General features: G+C 45.8%; 2 protein-coding genes across 2 annotated transcripts in view; one reads left to right on the top strand and one right to left on the bottom strand.

The window, feature by feature from the left end:
* The window catches only part of RPN2 (ribophorin II), a gene marked incomplete at its 5' end in the record, with an annotated part of 16407 nt that extends 7488 nt beyond the window's left edge, over positions 1 to 8919 (top strand). Inside the window, 8 exons of the mRNA XM_009069698.1 lie at positions 528 to 619; positions 748 to 862; positions 1180 to 1374; positions 1891 to 1977; positions 2473 to 2568; positions 3677 to 3752; positions 4659 to 4788; positions 8554 to 8919. Of these exons, the coding sequence (XP_009067946.1) occupies positions 528 to 619; positions 748 to 862; positions 1180 to 1374; positions 1891 to 1977; positions 2473 to 2568; positions 3677 to 3752; positions 4659 to 4788; positions 8554 to 8563 (801 nt within the window). The remainder of the gene's footprint in view (positions 1 to 527; positions 620 to 747; positions 863 to 1179; positions 1375 to 1890; positions 1978 to 2472; positions 2569 to 3676; positions 3753 to 4658; positions 4789 to 8553) is intronic.
* Positions 8920 to 12132: 3213 nt separating this feature from the next.
* GHRH (growth hormone releasing hormone) lies at positions 12133 to 16125 on the bottom strand. The gene is made up of 6 exons (XM_009069697.1): positions 16046 to 16125; positions 15097 to 15225; positions 14103 to 14207; positions 13368 to 13502; positions 13014 to 13070; positions 12133 to 12136 (listed from the first exon to the last, which is right to left on the bottom strand). The coding sequence occupies exons 1-6, from the start codon at positions 16123 to 16125 to the stop codon at positions 12133 to 12135; spliced, it is 510 nt and encodes a 169-aa protein (XP_009067945.1).
* Positions 16126 to 19780: the final 3655 nt, after the last annotated feature.

Here is a 19780-nt window from a genome sequence, read left to right as displayed (position 1 = left end):
TGCTTTGGCGTTTTCCTGCTGGTAATAAAATCAGCAGAAACCTGTTGAGCTTTAGGAGCCAACAGAGGCAGAACTGGTTGCTGTCCGGAGACCTCTTGTCTCAAGTTGCTGTGTGGAAAGCAGAAGTACATATGCACATGCAGTTTTAAGCTGTATCACATGTGATGTAATCTTTAATGGTTAGTTTCTGCTAGTTCAAAAGGAAAACTAGTTGCATCTGGATAGTTGAACCATTTCATTAAAAACAGCTTTCCAAAGGGCAGCTAACTCCAGCATGCCTAAGAAGCTGCTGTCTGCAGAGCAGGCTGCTTGTGCAGGGAGGAAGGGGATGGCTTAGGGTTAGTGACTGGTGCTGGAGCTTTGCCAGAAGGTAAATTGCTGTAGAACTTTCTGTTCAGGTTAGGTTCTGTCTTGAGCTTAATGTAAGACTTCGTGGGGAAGGGGACAGAAGAGCTAAAGCATTAACTCGGCCATAATTTCTATATGTAGAGTGCTCTGAGTGTTATTTTTATTGTGTTCTGTTGCAGCTGAAAGTAAAAGTTTCCACAGAAGTTGGGATTACTAATGTGGATCTTTCTACTGTGGATAAAGATCAGAGCATTGCCCCAAAAACAACCAGGTAAAAATGACTCAGTGTATGTGACCCTTTAAAGGCAACTCTGGCCGTAGACTGGAGCCTTGGTTTCTCTAAGTGCCAGGCCTTGTCTTGGAAGATCACCTCAGTTGTTTTTGGTTTTTATCTCCTAGGGTAGCTTACCCGGCCAAAGCCAAGGGCTCGTTCACTGCTGACAGCCATCAGAATTTTGCTTTATCCTTCCAGCTGATAGATGTGAACAGTGGAGCTGAACTCATCCCTCACCAGGTTAGGACAAATTTTTTTCTTTGCTGTGTCACCAGGATGTTCCATCTTGAAGCATCTGAAGTGACATGTGCTCTTGAAAAGATTTGATAGGTTTTGAGAAGCCTTATGTTTCTGACATGGGCTGAGGAAGGTCACTGATCTCGGTGGCAGTTCATTTGTTTCAGCTGACTGTTAAATGAAACCTCTTCTGCCTCTGGGACTGGGTTGTGTCTAACTCCACAGACTGCAGGCAGTCTGCACTGTCAAGGCACACTTCTGACTTCTTAATATAGATTGTTGGCTGCAAAAGTCCTTGAACATGACAATCTTCCTTTCAGACCTTTGTCAGACTTCACAACCAGAAGACTGGCCAGGAGGTGGTGTTTGTTGCAGAACCAGACAGCAAGAATGTCTACAAATTTGAACTGGATACCTCTGAAAGAAAGACTGAATTTGACTCTGCCTCTGGTACCTACACTCTTTACTTGATCATTGGAGATGCCACTCTGGAAAATCCAATCCTGTGGAATGTGGTATGTAGCTGGAAGTGGGATGATGTGGGTTTGGGATTACTGACAGTCTGACAGGAGGACGTGGTACAGACCTGGAAGAAAAGAGCTCCAATGTTTTGTTCTTTGTAGTGAGCCAGAATCCTTTGGGCCAGTTACGAGCTCTGGGGTTTGCTGTTTGTTGTAAGTTTTGAAGTAAACATCAAAGCAAGACAGAAATGAACTTTGATTTCATCATGTGGTAGAGCAGAAACTTCAGAACATTTATGGGTTTGATTGTAATTTCACAGCAAGCTCACAAGGTTTAACCTTTTGTTCTTTCTGTGCTGGAAATAAGTCCACCCAAGTGATGGAGGTGAATGGTATTACTGCATCTGTTTAGAAGTTGCTTCTTAAAATATTCTAGTGGCTTTTTCTTAGCTTCATGTAAAAATCATGTCAGTCATAGACTGGCAAATAAGGAAATAAGGCACAGTAATGGAATAGGTTTCATTAATACAGTAAGATCAAACTTCATGAAGCTGCATGATTTCATTTCAGGCTGATGTTGTGATCACATTCCCAGAAGAGGATGCACCATCCACAGTCCAGTCCAAGAACCTTTTTGTTCCCAAGCCTGAAATTCAGGTACAGTCAAAATTGTGTGGAGATAGGGAGCTAGTCCTACTGGTGTTATTTGTTCTCATCGTAGTTAATTTGTAAGTAATGTAATTAAAGGAGGATCAGAGCTGCTGCTTAGTGGAAAGCAATTTGTTGCAGTCCTGTGGAGTATGAATAAATAAGCTTTGTGTCCTTTGAGAGAGCAACCAGTGTCACTGAGGAGATTCAAACATGAAAATTTGACTGAGTAAGCACCACAGAAAGGTCTCTGCTGCTTTCCAGCCATCTGTGCTGGTGTCAAGCTAGCAAGTGCTTCTGTGAGTGCAAGAGAAAGTTAACTGTGCAAGAGCTAAATGTGCAGAGACTGGAATAGACACTAAAGTGTCAGTCTTTGCCTTAAGAGGAATGGTTCTAATCCAGAGGAACATCTGGAAACAGCACCAGGGCTGCAGCTGGTCCTCTGGGGAGCCAAGAAGCTGCTCTGTTGGAATACTCCTGCTCATGAGTTGGTTTTGTTTGCAGCACCTCTTCAGAGAACCTGAGAAAAGGCCTCCCACGGTGGTCTCTAACACCTTCACAGCATTGATTCTCTCCCCTCTGCTTTTGCTGCTCATCCTGGTGAGTGAACTGGGCCACAGAAGGACAACACTTTTCCCATCCAGTCCAGAGTCACTTAGGAGGTTGCACAGATCAACTTCTTCCTAAAACCCATGGTTAACCCTGACTGGCACAGCAGTGCTGGAGTCGTGACTAGCAAATGTCAGTGCAGAGCGTTGGTCTGGTTTGGGGTTTATGAGTTTATAGTGAAAACAGAAAAACACTGCTGCCAAGTGAAGTCGGTGGATGAGTTCCTCCAGTGTGCTTCTGCTGGGGATGGTGAGTAACAGTGGGCAGATTAAGTTACACTAATATTAGACTTCCACAGGAAAAAATGCAGTGATTCTGCCTCACACATAATAAATCCATCATGAAATCTGTGTTACTTAATCCTGTCAGATTGATTCCCATTTATGGGCATAGTATTTGAGTGTCTGTAGTTGAAACATCCACTGCTGCTCACAGTATCATCAGGTCAGTGTTTTGAACTTCATGCAATACAAAAGCTCATTGAGGCAAGGTGAATTATTCCTTATTTGGAAGATGAACCCGATTCCAAGAGTAATTCCCCATTAGGTAGTCTCACTGAAAGCTGGCAAGCAGGTGGTTGTATCTACTGGTCTCTGGAATCCACAATATGCATGTTGATGGCACTTTAATGAAAAACCTCATTACTGCTGCTCCTCTTCCCCATCCTTCATGCCTTTGTGTTTTGTACTCTGATGTCTGAAATTGTTATGAGCAAACATTTTGTATCTATGGCTGTTCTTTGGCTGAGTCCAAAACAAGAATCTTACCTTTTTTTTGGTCTTTTTAATTAAGATTAATTCAGCTGGATAGAAATGGAAGTTGCTTTTTTTTTGACAATAGATTTGGAGCAGTACTCCAAGTACTCTCATCAGTTGAAGATGTTTGAGGAGCTGCATTAGGGCAGTCAGAAGCAGCAGGAGAAATTTTCATTGAAGGAGCACAACAGTGCTGCCTTTAGCAAAATTCCTACTCTCTCCTCTCACAGTAGTAAACAAATGCTTCTGTAGAGAATACACTATTTATTGGAGATCTCAAAGGCTTAAAAGATACTGAAGTTTAAAATGCTGTTGTAACTCATGTTTTGTTCTTTTCCTCTTAGTGGTTCAAGATAGGTGCCAACATCTCCAACTTCAGCTTTGCTCCCAGCACCATTGTTTTTCACATGGGACATGCTGGTAAGTGTCAGAGGCTTTCTGCTTTGTTTGACCTCCTCACCTGGAGTTACAGATGAGAGCCTGTGGTTAATGGGCTTGTGGTCTATTAACTATAATGACATAACAGCATAACATTTGTTCTCTTGTTTCCATCTGTCTTCCTGCTCTTCATGATTGTTAATATGGTGATAAACCTGTTTTGGCCATCAGTTTATAACAGCTGTCATTATCCAGGCCCCTCTCTCACACCATTTATCTGTGCTTAAGAGAACTTCTTATTTCCAGAGGTCACACTTTCTTTATTGCATGTTTATCCTCTGAGAGCAGGGAGGTTCTGTGGGGATTGAAACCTGCAGGACTCAGTTAAGAGTAAAAGGCTACAGATTTCTGTAAAACTCTTTCCATGAAAGCACTTCTGGTTCTTTGGCTGGACCAAGTTTTTTCATCAATTTTATTGTGCCCTTGGTCACACAGTTATTTACTGTCTTGGTAGAATTTCAAAAACATAGCAGCCTGGGAGAACATTGGATCTGCTGATTCCCAAATGTCAGTGTGTTGCTCAGTCCAAGGCAGTTTCTCTGGAGGCTTTACAAAGCTGTAAACCCCTACAGACGTGTGAAGGTTACTATCCCCTATTGAAATCCAGAGTATCCTCCTCTTTTTAATAGCCCTTAATGTCTATAATATGTCCATAATTGCCACAGGAGGGTTGGTTGCAAGCTGTCAATGTCACATTCTTTTTCCAGTATGGAGGCCCAGACACCTTCATTCCTTGGCAATAATAATGCTCTTTAGGTCTGTCATTCAGAGCTGCTGAGATGGGATAGAAACCAAATGCTTAGGCCTGACAGTGCAATTGTTCTGAGGATAAAGAACAGTCTTTGAAATGCACTTTCAGCCATGGGAACTCTATTTTTTTTTTCACAGCAATGTTGGGACTCATGTATGTCTACTGGACTCAGCTCAATATGTTCCAGACTCTGAAGTACTTGGCCATTTTGGGTGGTGTCACATTCCTGGCAGGCAACAGGATGCTGGCTCAGAAAGCTGTGAAACGGTGAGTGTTGGTGGGAGCTGCCTTTGACATCAGCAGGAGGAGATCACAGTGGTGCTGTCGTGTGTCAGTGACCCATAGGTGCTGCTCTGGGCTCTTGGACCTTGTGTGTGGGGCTGGGCTGCTGAAGCAACCAGCACACAGGGAAAACACAGGGTGGAAGTATCTGCACTTTGACATGGGGAAACCCACATTTGGCAAGATGCCTTCACTGACAAGTTTGGTTTACTATGTAGTACATCAAGCTCTTAGAATATTGTAGATAATGAAAGCCATTATAAATGCAGGAGAAACCCAACTCTTGTGGAGCTGTTCTTGTCATTAAAGTTTTAAGGGGAGGAGGATAAGACAAGGGTTATTTCACTGCTGTGTTCCTCTGCCTGAAGGGGGATTGTAGAGAAAGGGGTAGCATGTGCTTTTCAGACAAGTACAGCAAGCAACAATGGGTAACACACACAAGCAAACCCAGGGAAAATTCTGCTGGATTTTAGGGATACAGCCTTCACTTCTGTACTGCCATTGAACTGGTTCTGCACACTTGTGTCTTCTGCCATGCAGTGTCTCCTGACTGCCATGGCCCAGGCAGACAGTTTGCTGACCCAGTGCAGTGCATTGATTAGAGGTCAAACCATTCCCTCTCCTTCACTTCTGCCACACAGTTTCCATGTGAGACTTAAGCTTTAGCCCTTTTGTAGTACTGCAGCGTTTGGCTTTGAAGATGATCTTACTGACCTGCTTTGCCATCAGACCTGTGCTTTTCTTACCTGTGCTTCCCTTTCTGAGCCACTGGGAGTTTTAGCCCTGCATACCTATTTGCATGGATATCCCTGAGTTCTCACTGATTTGATTACACTCTATTAAAACCAGGATGAGAGCAGTAAAAAAAAAAAAAGAATATAATTTTCAGGGGGTTTGCATTGATTTGTTGTCTTTAAAACATATCAACTTGTATGGCTACTGCAGGGAGGATGATTACTGTTATTAACCCTTTCCATTCCATCCTCCCAGCTTTCTTTGCCTTGTTTCCTTGGATGTCCAGCCCTCTCCACTGTGGTGGCACTTTTATCTTGTTAGCATAACAGTTCCTACAGGGATTTTGTTGCCAGCAGGGCTATGTTATGTCATTCAGTAATGTTTCCTTTTTTATTTAAAGAGGAATGATAAAATCATTAAGTGCAGATTGCCTAGGATACAGATTTGGGGAAAAATAATACAATGAAGCTAATTTCTAAGTCTCTTTGCTCAACCAGGGCTTCTGTTAGCACATAAGTGCAGGTGGTTGGTTCTTGCTTCAAACCACTGCAGGAGGTGTCCATGTGCTTTTTTGCTGTAAATGACATGAAGCCACGACTACAATGGCAGATTTGAAAGTAAAACTTGTACCTGAGGCTAAAGTTAAACCCTTTGTACATGACTTTAAAGCTCAAAAAGACATCTTGTTAAGGTGCTGCCTGCCTGTCTCAATGCTGAAGTGCAGTGACGATTAACTAGACTGCACTCTGAGGCAAAGCTGTGGAGGCTGCTGGTGGGTGTGGGAAGGGAAAGGGGCTGTGTAAACCATCTTGTTACAGAAGCTACCAGAAGGCCTGGGTTTACTTTTTGCATTTCTGACACTGGCTCTGGTTCCTGGAGCAGGGCTGCTTTCCTCCTTCCTGTCTTCTCTGAACCTTTCTCCCTCTCTCCTTTTGGCAGGATCGCTGCAGAGCAGAGCAGTAGGTTGGCAAAGTATAGAACACTGCGGTAAAAGGGGGTTTGCTAGTGACCAGCTCTCCAGGAAGTAAGGGCCTTTTTGGATTTTGCCTTTCCTGGGCATGCTGCCTGTTCCATTTCACTTCATCGCTCCTTGTACAAAAAGATATGTAAACTGAAGCTGCTTTCTCCCAACATTGCTTGTCAGGCTTTAAATCAGTCCTTGTGTGTCCCTGGCTGCAGCTGGGTTTGCATATTAGCTGTACATGTCCTCTGAGACTAAATTGCATTTGTGTGATTTCCTTAATTGTCTGAAGCCTGTATGGTGATGTGTGCACACGTAATTGTGCTGTCCTGGGCACCAAGCAGCTCTCAGGTGATGAAACAAACCATTTGTTCCCGTAAATAAATTATTAGGAATGTTGGCTGGAGGAGAACGTGATGAAAATGGCTGATGCTGGGGCTGTTCCCATCCTGCTGCTGCTGCTCCCTATCCCCATCTGCAGCGTTCTGGTTTTTCAGCTGCCAGGTACTCTGCCTGCTGTACTGCATCCTCCTTTGGAGTGCTGAGAGCTCTGTGCAGCAGAACCAGGTCAGCACCACCTCATTCAGCTGAGAACACAACTCAGTCCCGGGTTCACCTTCCCATGAGGCTGAACTGGTCATGATGGCTCAGGCAGCAGCAGCAGCTCCCAGCCCCCTCCATTCCATACGGTCACCTCTGACAGGTCTCCATTATTTACCAGCACAAAGCCCTTCACTTCCTTTCATTCCAAGAGGTAAGGTCCCAGTTTGCTCTATGCACTGTGGTGCAGAGGGCAGGACTGCCTGGTGCTCTGCATGCTGCTCTGTTCTGAGTGTGCCTGTGGGGCTTCATTCCTTGTTCAGTGCACTGGTTTGTTGTGGGGAAGGGGGAGAGTATTGGGGATGGGACCTGTGATGAGACAAGTCACTGTACAACCTGCTGCATGGGTACATTTCCTGAGTGCTGGCTTTCTCTCATGTCACTGCTCCAGGCACACACACAGAGTGCCTTGGATGATGCTCAGGGTTTGTGGTGCAAGATAAAACCAGCCTGGGAGGCTGAGCCACAGAAATGGTGTGCACTGTGGTGAGAGCTCCTGTCTGCAGGTCAGGTTGTGTGGAGGATGGTTTGATGAAAATTACCTTGTGGAGAATTTGGTGTCATGTCCCTTAGAAAAACACCTGTTACTGTCTCTTCTCTCCCTGGAGTGTTTTCAGGTATTTGAGCACGGAACAAGCTATGACAGGTAGCTGGAGAGGAACTGGAGATGGCTGTCACTTGTTCTAGTAGATGACTGCTGGCTGCATCCTGACTCTGTTTACTGGTGCTGTTCAGGTCCCTGGATGCTTCTTTTTGACATCACTTTGGGCCAGTGGTTTTCAGCTTTTTAGTGGCCTGTTCCCACATGCCTCAGGAGTGTGTTCTCCACAGCTTCGATGTTTTCTGTGTCAGCCTTGTAACTCCTTCATTCCCCATGGACTGTGAGCAGTCCTGGAAGATCTTGAAAATAACTTACTGCAAACCTTAAGTTAGGTTTTGCTGCCATGTGCAGTCACCAGTATTTTCCTGATTGCTGAGTTTTCTGATGCCCCAGTTATGTCAGTTAAGGCTGTTGTTGGACTGTCAGGTGCTCAGCATCCATAGCTGTGCCTGTGTGTGGCATCTTGGAAGGCAGAAGGGCCCCAAAGAGATGTGTCTGCTGTGCCTACATTAGCGTGCTTCACCTTGGGGACATAGACCAACTGATTCCCAGCAGACAAACTGGCCCTGTGTAAAGCAGAAGAGCAGTTAAGGTACTGCAGGCTTTGCACTCAGCCTGGTGATTTTTTGTTCATTTCTGTGATTTAAAGGGCTCATTCATCCCCCCCAGAAATTAACCTTCACTTTCACCATTTCCATTCTCCTTGAATTCCATCCCCCGTTCCATTGCAGTGCTGGTTTTATCACTCAGACAAGCTTCCTCAGAGAGAGAATGAGGGGTCTGGTGACACTTTTGCTGTGCAGGGAAGTGCTCTGTTGCCTGGAAGAGTTAATTTTTTGATTTTGCTTTCCAGGACACACTAGTACCAGAAGAATGGAAGAAATGTGGGAAAACAAAGCAAATGCCTTCAGCACGGAAGTGAATAAATAACTGAAAGCCCAGAAGAAGGAAGGCAGAAGCAGATTTTTTTTATATATATATTAATTCAAAAGGGTGCCAGTTCTACTTTTTTTAAAACCTTGATTTTCATCATTGTGTTCATGCTACTTGAGTGCTTTTCATATGAATCTGGAAAATCCTTTCTTCCCTGGATCCTTCCCCTTCTCCCAGGACGTTTGAATTTCCTTTCGAGAAAGAGGAAAAAGAATACACAATTCTGCCTTTCCCCAGAAGCTCTTTCCTCATCCTAAAGATCTGTGAATAAAGAGGAAAGAATGGTCCTGACTGTTGTGTTTTGGCTGTCTCGGAGGCAGTGATTGGAGGCTGAGCTCACATGAGAATGAAAAGAGCTTTTTCTGGTGGGTAATTTTGTGTGTGACTCATTACTGTGTGTGAAGCTTCCTGTTCTTTCATGTCCTTTCCCAGAGGGACATGGTTGTTGGGGGGAACTTCCCACTCCTGCCTGTCCCTTATGTGAGGCTGTTGGCTGCATTTCTCTGCTAATGGCTGTTCTTTCCCACTCCAGGCTCTGCTGAGCTGCTCTGGACCCTTGGGATCAGGCAGGAGGAGCCCTTGAGGAGCCAGCAGGTTTGGGGGTCCCTTGAGGGGTTCACTTCCCAGCCTCTGGAACTAGCCATTTCACTCCATATCTGAGTTTGATGGAGGTTATTTCCTCTGTTCTTGTATAAAACCAAATGCCAGGAGTCTGCTGAACTGCCTTTCAGTTACTGGAGCTCTAACTGCCCCAGTAGTGACTACCAAGCAGTGTTGAGGCAGCAAACTTGAGCTTTATGGAAGAACACACTGATAGGAATAACCAAAAGCCAAAATCTCCTCCTGATGACCAACTTCCACATGGGAAACTTAGCAGTTACTCCTTCCCCTGCATCCATGTGTTGGCTCCTGTTCATCCTGTGTCAGACTAGTTTCTTGAAAGGCCTTTTGGCAAAGGAATTTATCAAATCTGCTTTTGAAATCCAGGAAAATGATATCAGCAAGCAAGCATGTGGCTAAAGGGTGTGGAGCCAAACGCTGCAGAGCACTTCACATGTGTGAGACATGACTCCACTTTATAAAATCCACCTCATCTCTTCCCCACTGCAGTTGCTCACACTTAGCTCACTGTTCCTGCTCTCTGTAGCAGTTCCTACCTGTTTGTTCAGTGTGGACCCACAGAGGTTTAATGAATTTCTTTGACCTCCCCTGCCCTGCTTCAAACATGAGATCTCAGGCTGCAGTCAAGGCCTCTGGGACTAAAGGAGTTTTAGGCAAGAAATAGCTAAGCCACTGTTTGTAGTAATTTACCCTGGAATTCCTTTTCACCTTGGTGAGTTTTTTGAGCCTCATGTTTTGTTACTGCTCACTTAGCAGCTTTGGTTTATAACCAGTTCTTTCTGCTGAAGCTTCATGCTAGGACAGAAATTTCCCTCTGCCTGCAGAGCTCTGGCACATTATCCATGGAGAGCACAGATGCAAAAGGAAAACTAAGGAGTGCTGTATCTTCTCTAAGCTGTGTGTGTGCTATTGATTTTCTACTTCCTTGGTTAAGCATTAGAAAAGGTGGTTTTTATTATTTGCCCTTTTATTCCTCAGACATTTTCTGGTTTGCTTTATTTTGGATTTATATTTAATCTCCCAGAGTTTGAGCATTTGTTTCCTCACTTTGGTGCAAACTGTACTTTCAGAGGAGTCCCTTTTATTCCAATAAGCTGCACTTACCCAACTGTCTGATCACAGACTTAATCACACAAACACTTTCCAAAGTGTTTTTGATAGGTCTCTGGACTTCATTGGGAGCATCCAGTCCAGTGTTTGCATATGGCTTTTGTGCCACTTAACGGATTGAAATGGGTTTTGCTACCATGTTTACTTACTACTTTAGGAAGCTGCTTTGTTTTTTATAATCCCTTTCCTTGGACCAAATGAGTCCTGATGGCTTCAAGTGTGTTAGTTGTTAAAGAACAGGTTTACAAACACATTTTGAACCAGGTTGCTCCAGTGATTTTTCTTTCGTGTGTCTCTGTCCTGTGAAGCAGAAGTTTGGTTTATGTCTGACAGCTGCTGCCTGCAGCAGGATAACAGTCAGCCATTAGTGCACTTGCTGCTGTCACAGCTTCAGTGATCTCCCTCAGCATCCCCTCAGTGCTTCCCATCCTGCTGGGCAGTTTGTAATACTTTCTACTGCTGCAATTGTAAACCTGAAGAGGGAGGATGTAACAGATGTAAGGGATTTGGTGGAAGTATGAACATGCATACTGGAGCCTGCTGTCCTAAAATGTGGTCACCTGAGGAAAAATGAGCTGGTACCTACTGCAGACTATCAAGGAAATGTTTGGATGCAAGGAGCAGTGGTTTCAGAGGCCTTAATATATGTTTGCATGTCACTGTATTTCCAACCTGGTGTTATTACTGGTCCTGGAGCTGGTGCCTTTGTTAGCACAGCTCAGAGTCATCCTCAGTGCACTCAACCTCTGTCTTGGAGAAACATCTCCCATTCTGGGTCCAGAATCGAGAAACTAATGTATGTGTCAACAAAGGAACCATCTTGACCTGCTGTTGGACAGGTTTATTTAGAACAACTTTTATTTCCTGCTACTGATGGGAAAGAAGACCCATCCTGATGTTATTTACATTTCTGAAGACATAATTATTACACAAACAATAGGAGAACTGGGGTGACAGGGAGGAAGTAGCTGTATGGGATCACTGGGTTAATAACTTACTCCTTTGAAAACATTTACAGTTGTAACTAGTCACAGTGGAGTTCAGAGCCTCAGGATGGTACTCAACAGGATGTTGAATTAAAACATAGTGACAGCCCAATCTGATGCACAGGGATCTCCTTTAACTCTTGCAGAGCTGTAGCTTCAGTTGGAACACCTCAAGGCTGAGCAGTAACTGCAGCTGTGCTTTCTAGAGTTCAGTTTTGCTGCCAGGGCTCTATGTCAGGGAGAGAGGCAGCAGCAGCCCACAGCAGTGTTTCCAGTGGGTGGGAGGCATGTGGATTCTTGTCTCACCTCACCCTGATCCAAGCTGTGTGTGTGGTTGTGCCATCAGCATCTATTTAGAGGAGGCTGTAATCCATTTAACTGAGTTGCCTAAAGGTGCCTTTCGGTGGCCTCATGTTTATTAATCAGGCCCTCAAAGAGAATGATGACTTGGCAGAAATTTTGCTACACTTGGTGATTTGAAAGCCTTAATTAGTAGAGAGAATGTCCCTAGGATTACAAGTGTACTGGTTGTTTTAGTCTCTGTGTGTAAAGCTGCCTGAGGTTAAACCACAGAGGTGGGTTTTTTCTGATTCAGTACACAGAGAAGTATTTAGAGAGGGGAGTTAAATTGTAAAGACTGAAGGACATTCAGTAGTGCATCAGCATTGCATTCCTTTGGTCAGATCTGAGGAGTGTGTGCATCAGTTTCCAGCTGCTCACATCCAGGAATGTTTTCACTGCTGTGGAGGGCTCACTGTACAGTTAGGTCCACGAGCTCTGAATTATTCTAGACAGAAGCAGGAGGAAGAGAGAATTACCACAAAATTTTGAGAACACACAGGACTTTTTTCATCCTTTGGAGGCTTTTCCTGTGTGACCTTTTCTGTGGAAAGGTAACCAAGTCAAGCATGGCAAGAGAGCTGCTGGAATGCCATGTTCTGCCAGCTGAATCCATAGCCGTGATTCATGTGAAGTTCTGATTTCCCCCCTCTCCAGCCCCTCTTTTGTTTAGCGTGTACACAGGTCTCTCCACACCCCTTTATATTGTGCTGGCAGCACTGAACAGGCTTCATTTCTGTGGGACAAGGGAGTAAGATGAGGTTGCTTCACACAGGACAACTGATGTTTGTCCAAGTGAAGGTATTCCTTAGGAGGAGCTGTTTGCTGGCTCTCAGTCCCACAGGGCTGGCAAGGGTTAGAGTTCCAGGTGACTGCTTTCAGGAGTGAGTGAAAACAGAAAACAGAATTCTGCTATTCAGTGCAGGGAAAACCTGAATGTCCAGGGATCTAGAGGCAGGTTCTGCTCCTCGGGGAAGATTTTTGTCTGCCCTTAGCCTGGCTGAGACACTTGGGCACACTGTCTCAGACAGCTTTACAAGTCTGCTTTAGGTTGCTGCAAGCCTCTTCCCAGACATCCACATGCAGCTTCACAGCACTGTGGTCTGGCTGTTCAGACTAACAGGACTTCAGGTACTTGACAAAATTGATTGGGAGGTTTTTCCCCCTTAAACTTTGCAGCAAGCACCTTCTCTCATGGATAGCAGTGGGAGCTGGCACTGCTGCAGGAGAGCCTTCAAACTTTGAGCAGTGCGTTATGTACAGGACTGAGCAGGGAATGGTACTCACCAGAGCCTGGGGAGATGGAAAAGGGAGAAGTATTTACATGAGCTTAGCCAGGGTGCTGGGAAAGCCTAACTGACTTCTGTCAATGTCCTGAGGCCTGTCAAGGAAGAAGACAGTGAGGGCGTAAGTGGGATTGAGAGAGAAATTATTTTTTCCACTGCTATTTTACTGAATTATGAGGTTGAGGAGACAGCAGTGACGTGCTGTGGGCTGGCTCAGGATAGGTTGTTCCCTATCTGCTCCCTGCTTGGGGTCAGGTAAGAGCTTTATTCTTTCCCTGATTGTACCTGAAAGGTGATACTGAATCCAGTAGCTTCACATCTGGAAGCCAGACTGCAGTAGGGACCTTGTCATATTCCTGCAGTGAGCAGAGAATGAACTGATTCCCACCTACCTCTGGTTCTGCAGGATGGCTCCCAGGAAGTCCCTCAGGACCATCTGTTGGTGGTAGCTGTCCATCAGGATGCTGTCAGACTGGCGCCGCGTCAGGAATTGGTGCACCCCTTCTCCTGGGCTGCTCTCACTGCTTCTGTTAGGTGAAGATGAGAAACATTTTGTTTCAGAGATAGTTTTTAGTCCCTTGCTCAAGGTTTGGCTCGGGCTGAGCAGCACAGCAAGAGAACCTGCTGGGTCTGAGCCCAGGGCCATCCTGCTTAATTTCGATAAGAAGCAAACACAGTGACCAATTCCTGTGCTAAAAGAGGGGCTGGAGCTGGCTCACATCTGACCAGTAGGTCTTATTTATTGGCAGTCAATGATGTGTCTGATCAAAGGTAGTGGAGAGGCTGCTTGCTGTGTTCAAACCAGGCAGGGACAACTGTTTCCTACCTGTGAATGATCATTGCAACTGTTATTTGCAAATATTATTGCTTGTTGATGTCACAGTAGAACTCTCAGCTGATCTGATGCTTACAGCCTTGGAGGAAAGGATTAATTATGCTGTTTAATGATAGCTGTGATTAGGAGAATCCAAGACACAGGGATGCAGGATGCCCTTTGGGATATGGAGCAGCAGGAGAGATTGCTTCTGTTGCAGTGGAAGGCACGTATTCCTGCTACATGCATGAAAGAAACTGCCCAGTGTAACAAGCAAAACATTATCCCTAGGACAGGAGAGCACTGGGCTTACCCAAGCCGCTTCCCAATGATGGTCTGTAGGAATTTGCGAGCGGAAATCTGCCCCAGGAATTTCCGGTAGTTGTCGGTGAATATGGCATCAGCATGGCGCTGCATCCTAGGGTGAAACACAAGCACAGTGTGCCCTCTCAGCGAGCAGTGAGCCCTCCAGGTGAAAAATAAAACACACCTGGTGCAACAGTCCTGATACCAGAGGTAAGTAACCACAGCAAACACCGTTTGGTATTGCACTGTGTTAGTGGTAAAGGGATTTGAGGGAGCTCAGCACCGTTTGGTATTGCACTGTGTTAGTGTTAGTGCCTCCTGACATGGAGGCAGCAGGCAAAATAAAATGTCTCTTAATCAGAGTACACAGTAAAATGAGTAAGGAGAAGTGCCTCCAAACCAAAGGTGAGGTCAGAGAAGCAGTGGAAAGGAAGAGGAGAACCACAGGCTGGGAGAGGACAGAACTGAGATGGGACATTCCTGTGCTCTGTAGCAGCACTGTCAGCTCCTGGGATGGCTGTGTCTGGGACAGGGTGACAGGAGCAGGTCTCTAGCCTGTGGTTAGACCCAGGCTCTGGAAAATCCACAGGTAAGGGAAGCATAAGCCACTTGGCTGCTCCTGCTGTTGTAAGGATGAGTCTGTGCTTCAGACAGAAATAACCACCCTCTGTCTCCAGCCAAGGGTGGAAAGGAGAGGCTATGCAGATGGATTCCCAGAGGTCAGTGGGAAACTCTGCTCCTTGTAGGAGCCCTGGGTCTGTACCCCTGCACCTGTCAGTACCTCCCTGCTGGTGGGGGACAGCAGGATATGGCTCAGGACATGGGTGATGGTGAGAGCCATCATGGTCCCAGCCTTCTGCTCTGGTTGCAGAGCTCGTCTGGGTTCTTCTATCAGAGCCTTGACTTTGTGGTGCCTCTGGGACTAAATGATCTGCTGGGCTGGGGGAAGATCATAACCAGCGCAGTATTGCTGCAGTGGGGCTGAGAGGTGAGACACAAACCTTTTCTCAGTGGGGTCTGTTAAACCCTCCTCCTCTTGTTCCTCTGCTGAGGGGTTATGGCTCTGCAATGGGCTGCTGTGCTGTAGCTGGAAGTTCATGGCCTTGCCAGCAACTGGCCCTGGACTGTACCTACAAGACAAACCCCAGACATACTGTGAAACATGCTCAGCTGCCAGCTCGGGATCAGTCTTCTTGATCGTTTTTCCTTATTCTGCTTTTTCTTTCTCCTTTAGCCATCCTCATCAGTAATGTAAGTATTGTCTGTCACTTTCCCCAGCTAGAAACTGCCCCGAAGCTCTTTCAGCAGTGAAAAGATGGTTGGTAGAGCTGTCTCAAACACACTTCTCCCTCACTGAGCTTCCAGCATCCCTGAGCAAAATTCCAGTGATTCCGGTATCACTGTGCCATGGACTTGGCATAAGCCTAAAGCATTTTCTATGAGACAGTGCAAATCCACTTCATAGAAGCCAATGCTCTATTTTGTGCATCCATCAATTTGTAATGGTAGGAAGAAATGTTACAACTTCTAACAGTCAACAAGGAAATAGCTGAAATATTAACAGGCAGCTGTTGAGTTCATGTACCAGAATATCTGCAGTTCCAACTTCAGTGCAGGTGCCCTGCAGCCACAAATTTTAATCAGTAGTGGAGCTGGAGGTGCTGCCTGCTCTAGAGATTGCCAGATTTCTCTTTATAGAACCCAGCACTCAATTCTAAAACCAACTGCTCAGGCTGAAATATTCTGTCAGGTGCCTCCTTCTTTGGAAACCACCCCTAGGCTAGCAGTGTACCCAAAAACTAAGACAGGCAAAAGAAATAGGCTTAGCAACACATTTAGAGTTCATCTGGCTTTCAGAAGTGCTGGCAACCTTAATTTGGCACGTGCTTATTTTGCACAAGGTCAGAGATGAGACAGGGAGTGACTGTGGATAAAGCACTCAGCACTTACCTGAGAGCTGGGTAAAGAGGAGAGGAGATGGAGCATGAGACTAAGTGCAGGAACAGGAGCAGGGTGGCCTTATCCAGCATCTTCCACCCTTTGGAGTCACCTGAAACACAGAGCAGTCTGAGCCAAGGCTGTGAGGTGCTCTGGGCCAGGAGGGGAGGCCAAGCACCACCTTTGTGTTCGCAGTCCCCTGCTCACTTTTTGGCACAAAGGGACTGGTAATATGCCTCTGATTGTGGTTGTGATGTTTCCCAACATAGAGATTTCTTGATTTGTCAAAGTCTTCTCCAGGGAATGCAATTCCTGGAGGCAGTGGCTCTGTGTGACACCTTGGGGAACTGGTGTCTCCCTTGGGTCAGGAGTCAGGACTGATCAGCAGGGTTTAATGCTGTGGGAGTCCTTATTGACCTGTTCCACTGCTGTTGAAGGAGATGGGCTGAGCCTCAGGGAACACTGCACAGGCTGTAAAAGCACCTGGATGGAGAGCAGCAGTTAGCAGGGGCTGTGAAAGGAACCTCACTGCCTGCACAGGACCATCTGCAACCACCCCCTGGGACCTCTCCTGCCCCTGTGCTCTCCTGGGGATGTGTGTCTCCTCACATGGCTGTACCTGTATGGCACAGGTCTGTGCTTAACAGCTGACTGGGCTGCCTTGCTGACTGTCCAGGGACTGGGGAGAAACAGGGAAATACAAATTATGTTCCTGGGCAGAGAAATGATACTGGCACAGAAGTCATCCTGGCAAAGCCATTCATTGAAGGCAGCAGTGCTGAGCTTCATTAGCCAAACACACACACTGTTCTTTCAGTCATGCTTGGGTAGAGAGGGGTCTGGACGGAAATATGTCCCTTTGGGAAGGCTGAACTGCTGCTGTGTGGAGAGGAGCCCCTGGCCACCCTCCAGGTGCCCACACAGCTCTGAGCACAGGCTTTGGTGAGAGGGACTGAGCTGTGTGTGCCAGCCCTGGCTGCAGTGCTCCGTGTCCTGGAGGCAGCTGAAGAGCTGCGAATGACTCAGGACAGTCGCCTGAGGTCACACACCCTCGGGAACTGAATGCCATGCTTTTGTCCTTGGAAGCCAGGGACAGTGGGAAGGTGTTTCAGTGAATGCTCTTCCTGAGTTTTGCTTGAAAGCCATTGATCTTTTGCTCAAAAAAGGTTCTTAAGGAATGTGGGTAGAAACCTTTAAAATAGCAAGTTTTCCTGTTCCCTGTCTTATTTTACACAAGAGCAGAAAGATGTTTGATCTCCTTAAGAGGGAAAAAAAAACACCTTCTGAAGGTATAACAATACTTTCTTGCAAAAGGAGCAGCTTCCAAATGGAAAGGGTTTGGTTGGACTTCTGATTGCCCAAGAGAACTTTCCAAGCAGTGGGTTTTACTGATGGGGGGACCCTTTCTGATGAAAACAGCAGTGAGCTCTGCTTCACTGCTCAGACAGAGCACATCAACATAGTGAGGGGGAGGCTAATTAAAGGGTCTGATGCAAGTGGGTCTGATCTTGACACTGGAAGTTAATAACAGAATTAGTGGCAATGTCAGAAGTGCAAGGACAGGCATGAGAAAAGGTGCTGCACTAAGAAATGGGGGTTCTTATCACAAATTCATTCTCAGCCCAGTCCCTGTTTCCAGCAACTTGTGCTCCCAGCCAGGGGACCAGCAGCTTCTCCATCAGTTCCCCTGGGAGCTCCTGCAGAGCTTCTTGTGCTCATGGGTGGCATCTCCTACCTCCTGCTCTGTTACAGAATCACTTGGGTCCCTCAGAGAGCCAAGGAATGCTTAAAAGAAGGGGAAAAAGTGTCTCTGAGAGACTTACAGAGCTTCTGCTTTTCAAGCAAATTTCCTGCTTCATTTTTTGTTCCTTTTTTATATGAACTCGTCAAAGCATGTCTCTTCTGTGCCTCTCCCTAAGTATCTTCAAGACAAATCCCAAGTCAGATCTTTCTCGATAGAGGAAATGATCTAAAGCATCTGTCAGGGGTACCAGGAGACTGTGGTACCAGCATCTATAGAAAGTACTAACCAGATTTAATCTGTACCAGGGAAGCTTCTGTGTGAACTGACAAGTTATGTGCCAATGTAAAAGAAAACCTACCCCAATGTTGTGTGCTTCCCTCTCTTCCTCCTAGGATACAGCCCTGATTACCACTTTCTTTCTGCCTCTGGTCTCTTTTCTTTGAATGTTGAGTTTTCCTCCAGAATCACTTTCTGTCCCTTTGAGATTTTTTTCCTTTCTCACTATTAATTTCTTTTCAATTTGTTTTGTTTGTTTCTGGATTTGCAAAATGAAGACATTCCTTGTCTTCATTTGTGTTCTCTCCCTTAACTACAGTCTGCATCTTGTGTATGTCTGTCTCCCTTTTTTCCCTTGGGAATAAATCTGAAATCAAAGTCCTACACCCCTTCCCAGAAGTGTCTGCTATTTTGGAGGAGAAGCTGGAGAACTGAAGTGTCACCCTGTGAACAGGCAGCTTGACAGCTCTGCAAAACATTGTCACCTTGGAAATTCTCCTGAGGTGAGGGACACCTCACTTTCCCTTCTGGCAGCAGGTGAAAAAATGATTAATAAATAAATTCCCCTGAAGATGAAGAGCTTTTAGCACCATTCCAGCAGATGAAGTGTAAGAGCTTCATTCCAAACTGTGCAGGGGGAACAGCAGCATTGTGACAGTGATGTTGGAGAGCTGGTAACTATCTCTGTCTGTTTCTGAAACCTTCACCTGATCAGTCTTAAAAATACCTTTATGTAGATGAAATGAAGCTTTTGCCATGCCTGCTGTTTTATAAATCTGAGGCTTTTATACTCTGAAATGCTACATTTGAAAAGCAGAAATCCTTTTAAGTGCCTCTCTCTGCCTCCTTGTAGTTGGCTTCACATTACCTGTAACACACCTTTGTGTTTCCCTTCACACTTTGGTTTGGCTCAAACACAGTTTCATTACTAGGTGAGCAAAACAGTGTTCATTTGCCAGGGTGAAAGGAACCCACATCAGTATAGCAAGAGAGAAAAACTGTACTACAGGTAGTAAGCATCTAACATGTTTTTACAAAGCTCATCTCTAGTATCATGCTATTGATTTGCATTTATCCTGTACTTCAGTTGTTGTTTCATTCTATAACTTGGTACAAAAGCATCTTGGTACAAGAACTTGGTATGGTACAAAGGCTATTGTACCTGGCAAAGCCAATTCCTGGTGCCAAGTTTGATTGCATTTCAGTCTAATTTAATTGTCTCCAATTTCCAAATGGACATTATCTTGTTAAACACACAGAGAGGCTCCCACTTACCGTTCCTGTAGAAAACAAGTGCTTCCTAGATCAGCTCCTGCCCAGGTGTTCCTTCCCCTGTTGCAAATACAACTTCTCCTCTGGAGCTGCCTCTGGAGCCTGCTGGGTCCGTGCCCTGTGCTGTGCCAGGCAGGACCCAGGACGTGTGTTGAGCAGGGAGGACACTCGGATCTCCCCCCAGCTGTCCTCTGGCTGCCAGGGAAGTGCATCTCCTCTTTTTATACCTGTGCTCCCTCAGGAGTCCTGTGGGTTTCCACGCGTCAGAGTCAATTATCCTCCTGAATTTCAAAGGCTGTGTTCAGCCTCCTCTGGTGTGTGTGCAGGGCACAGGCAGGGAGGTGGCGGGAGGGGGTTATGCCTGTAGTTGAGGGTCATTTGCAATGCTTTCCCTTTATCCCTCGAAGAGTGAAGAGCAAATAAAAACAGCAATAATCTGGCAGAGCGAATGACAA

This window comes from Acanthisitta chloris, unplaced genomic scaffold (assembly GCF_000695815.1).
Source record: "Acanthisitta chloris isolate BGI_N310 unplaced genomic scaffold, ASM69581v1 scaffold18682, whole genome shotgun sequence".
Taxonomy (NCBI): Eukaryota; Metazoa; Chordata; class Aves; order Passeriformes; family Acanthisittidae; genus Acanthisitta; species Acanthisitta chloris.
Note: the sequence above shows the minus strand (reverse complement) of the source record. Positions and strands in the feature narration are given on the sequence as shown.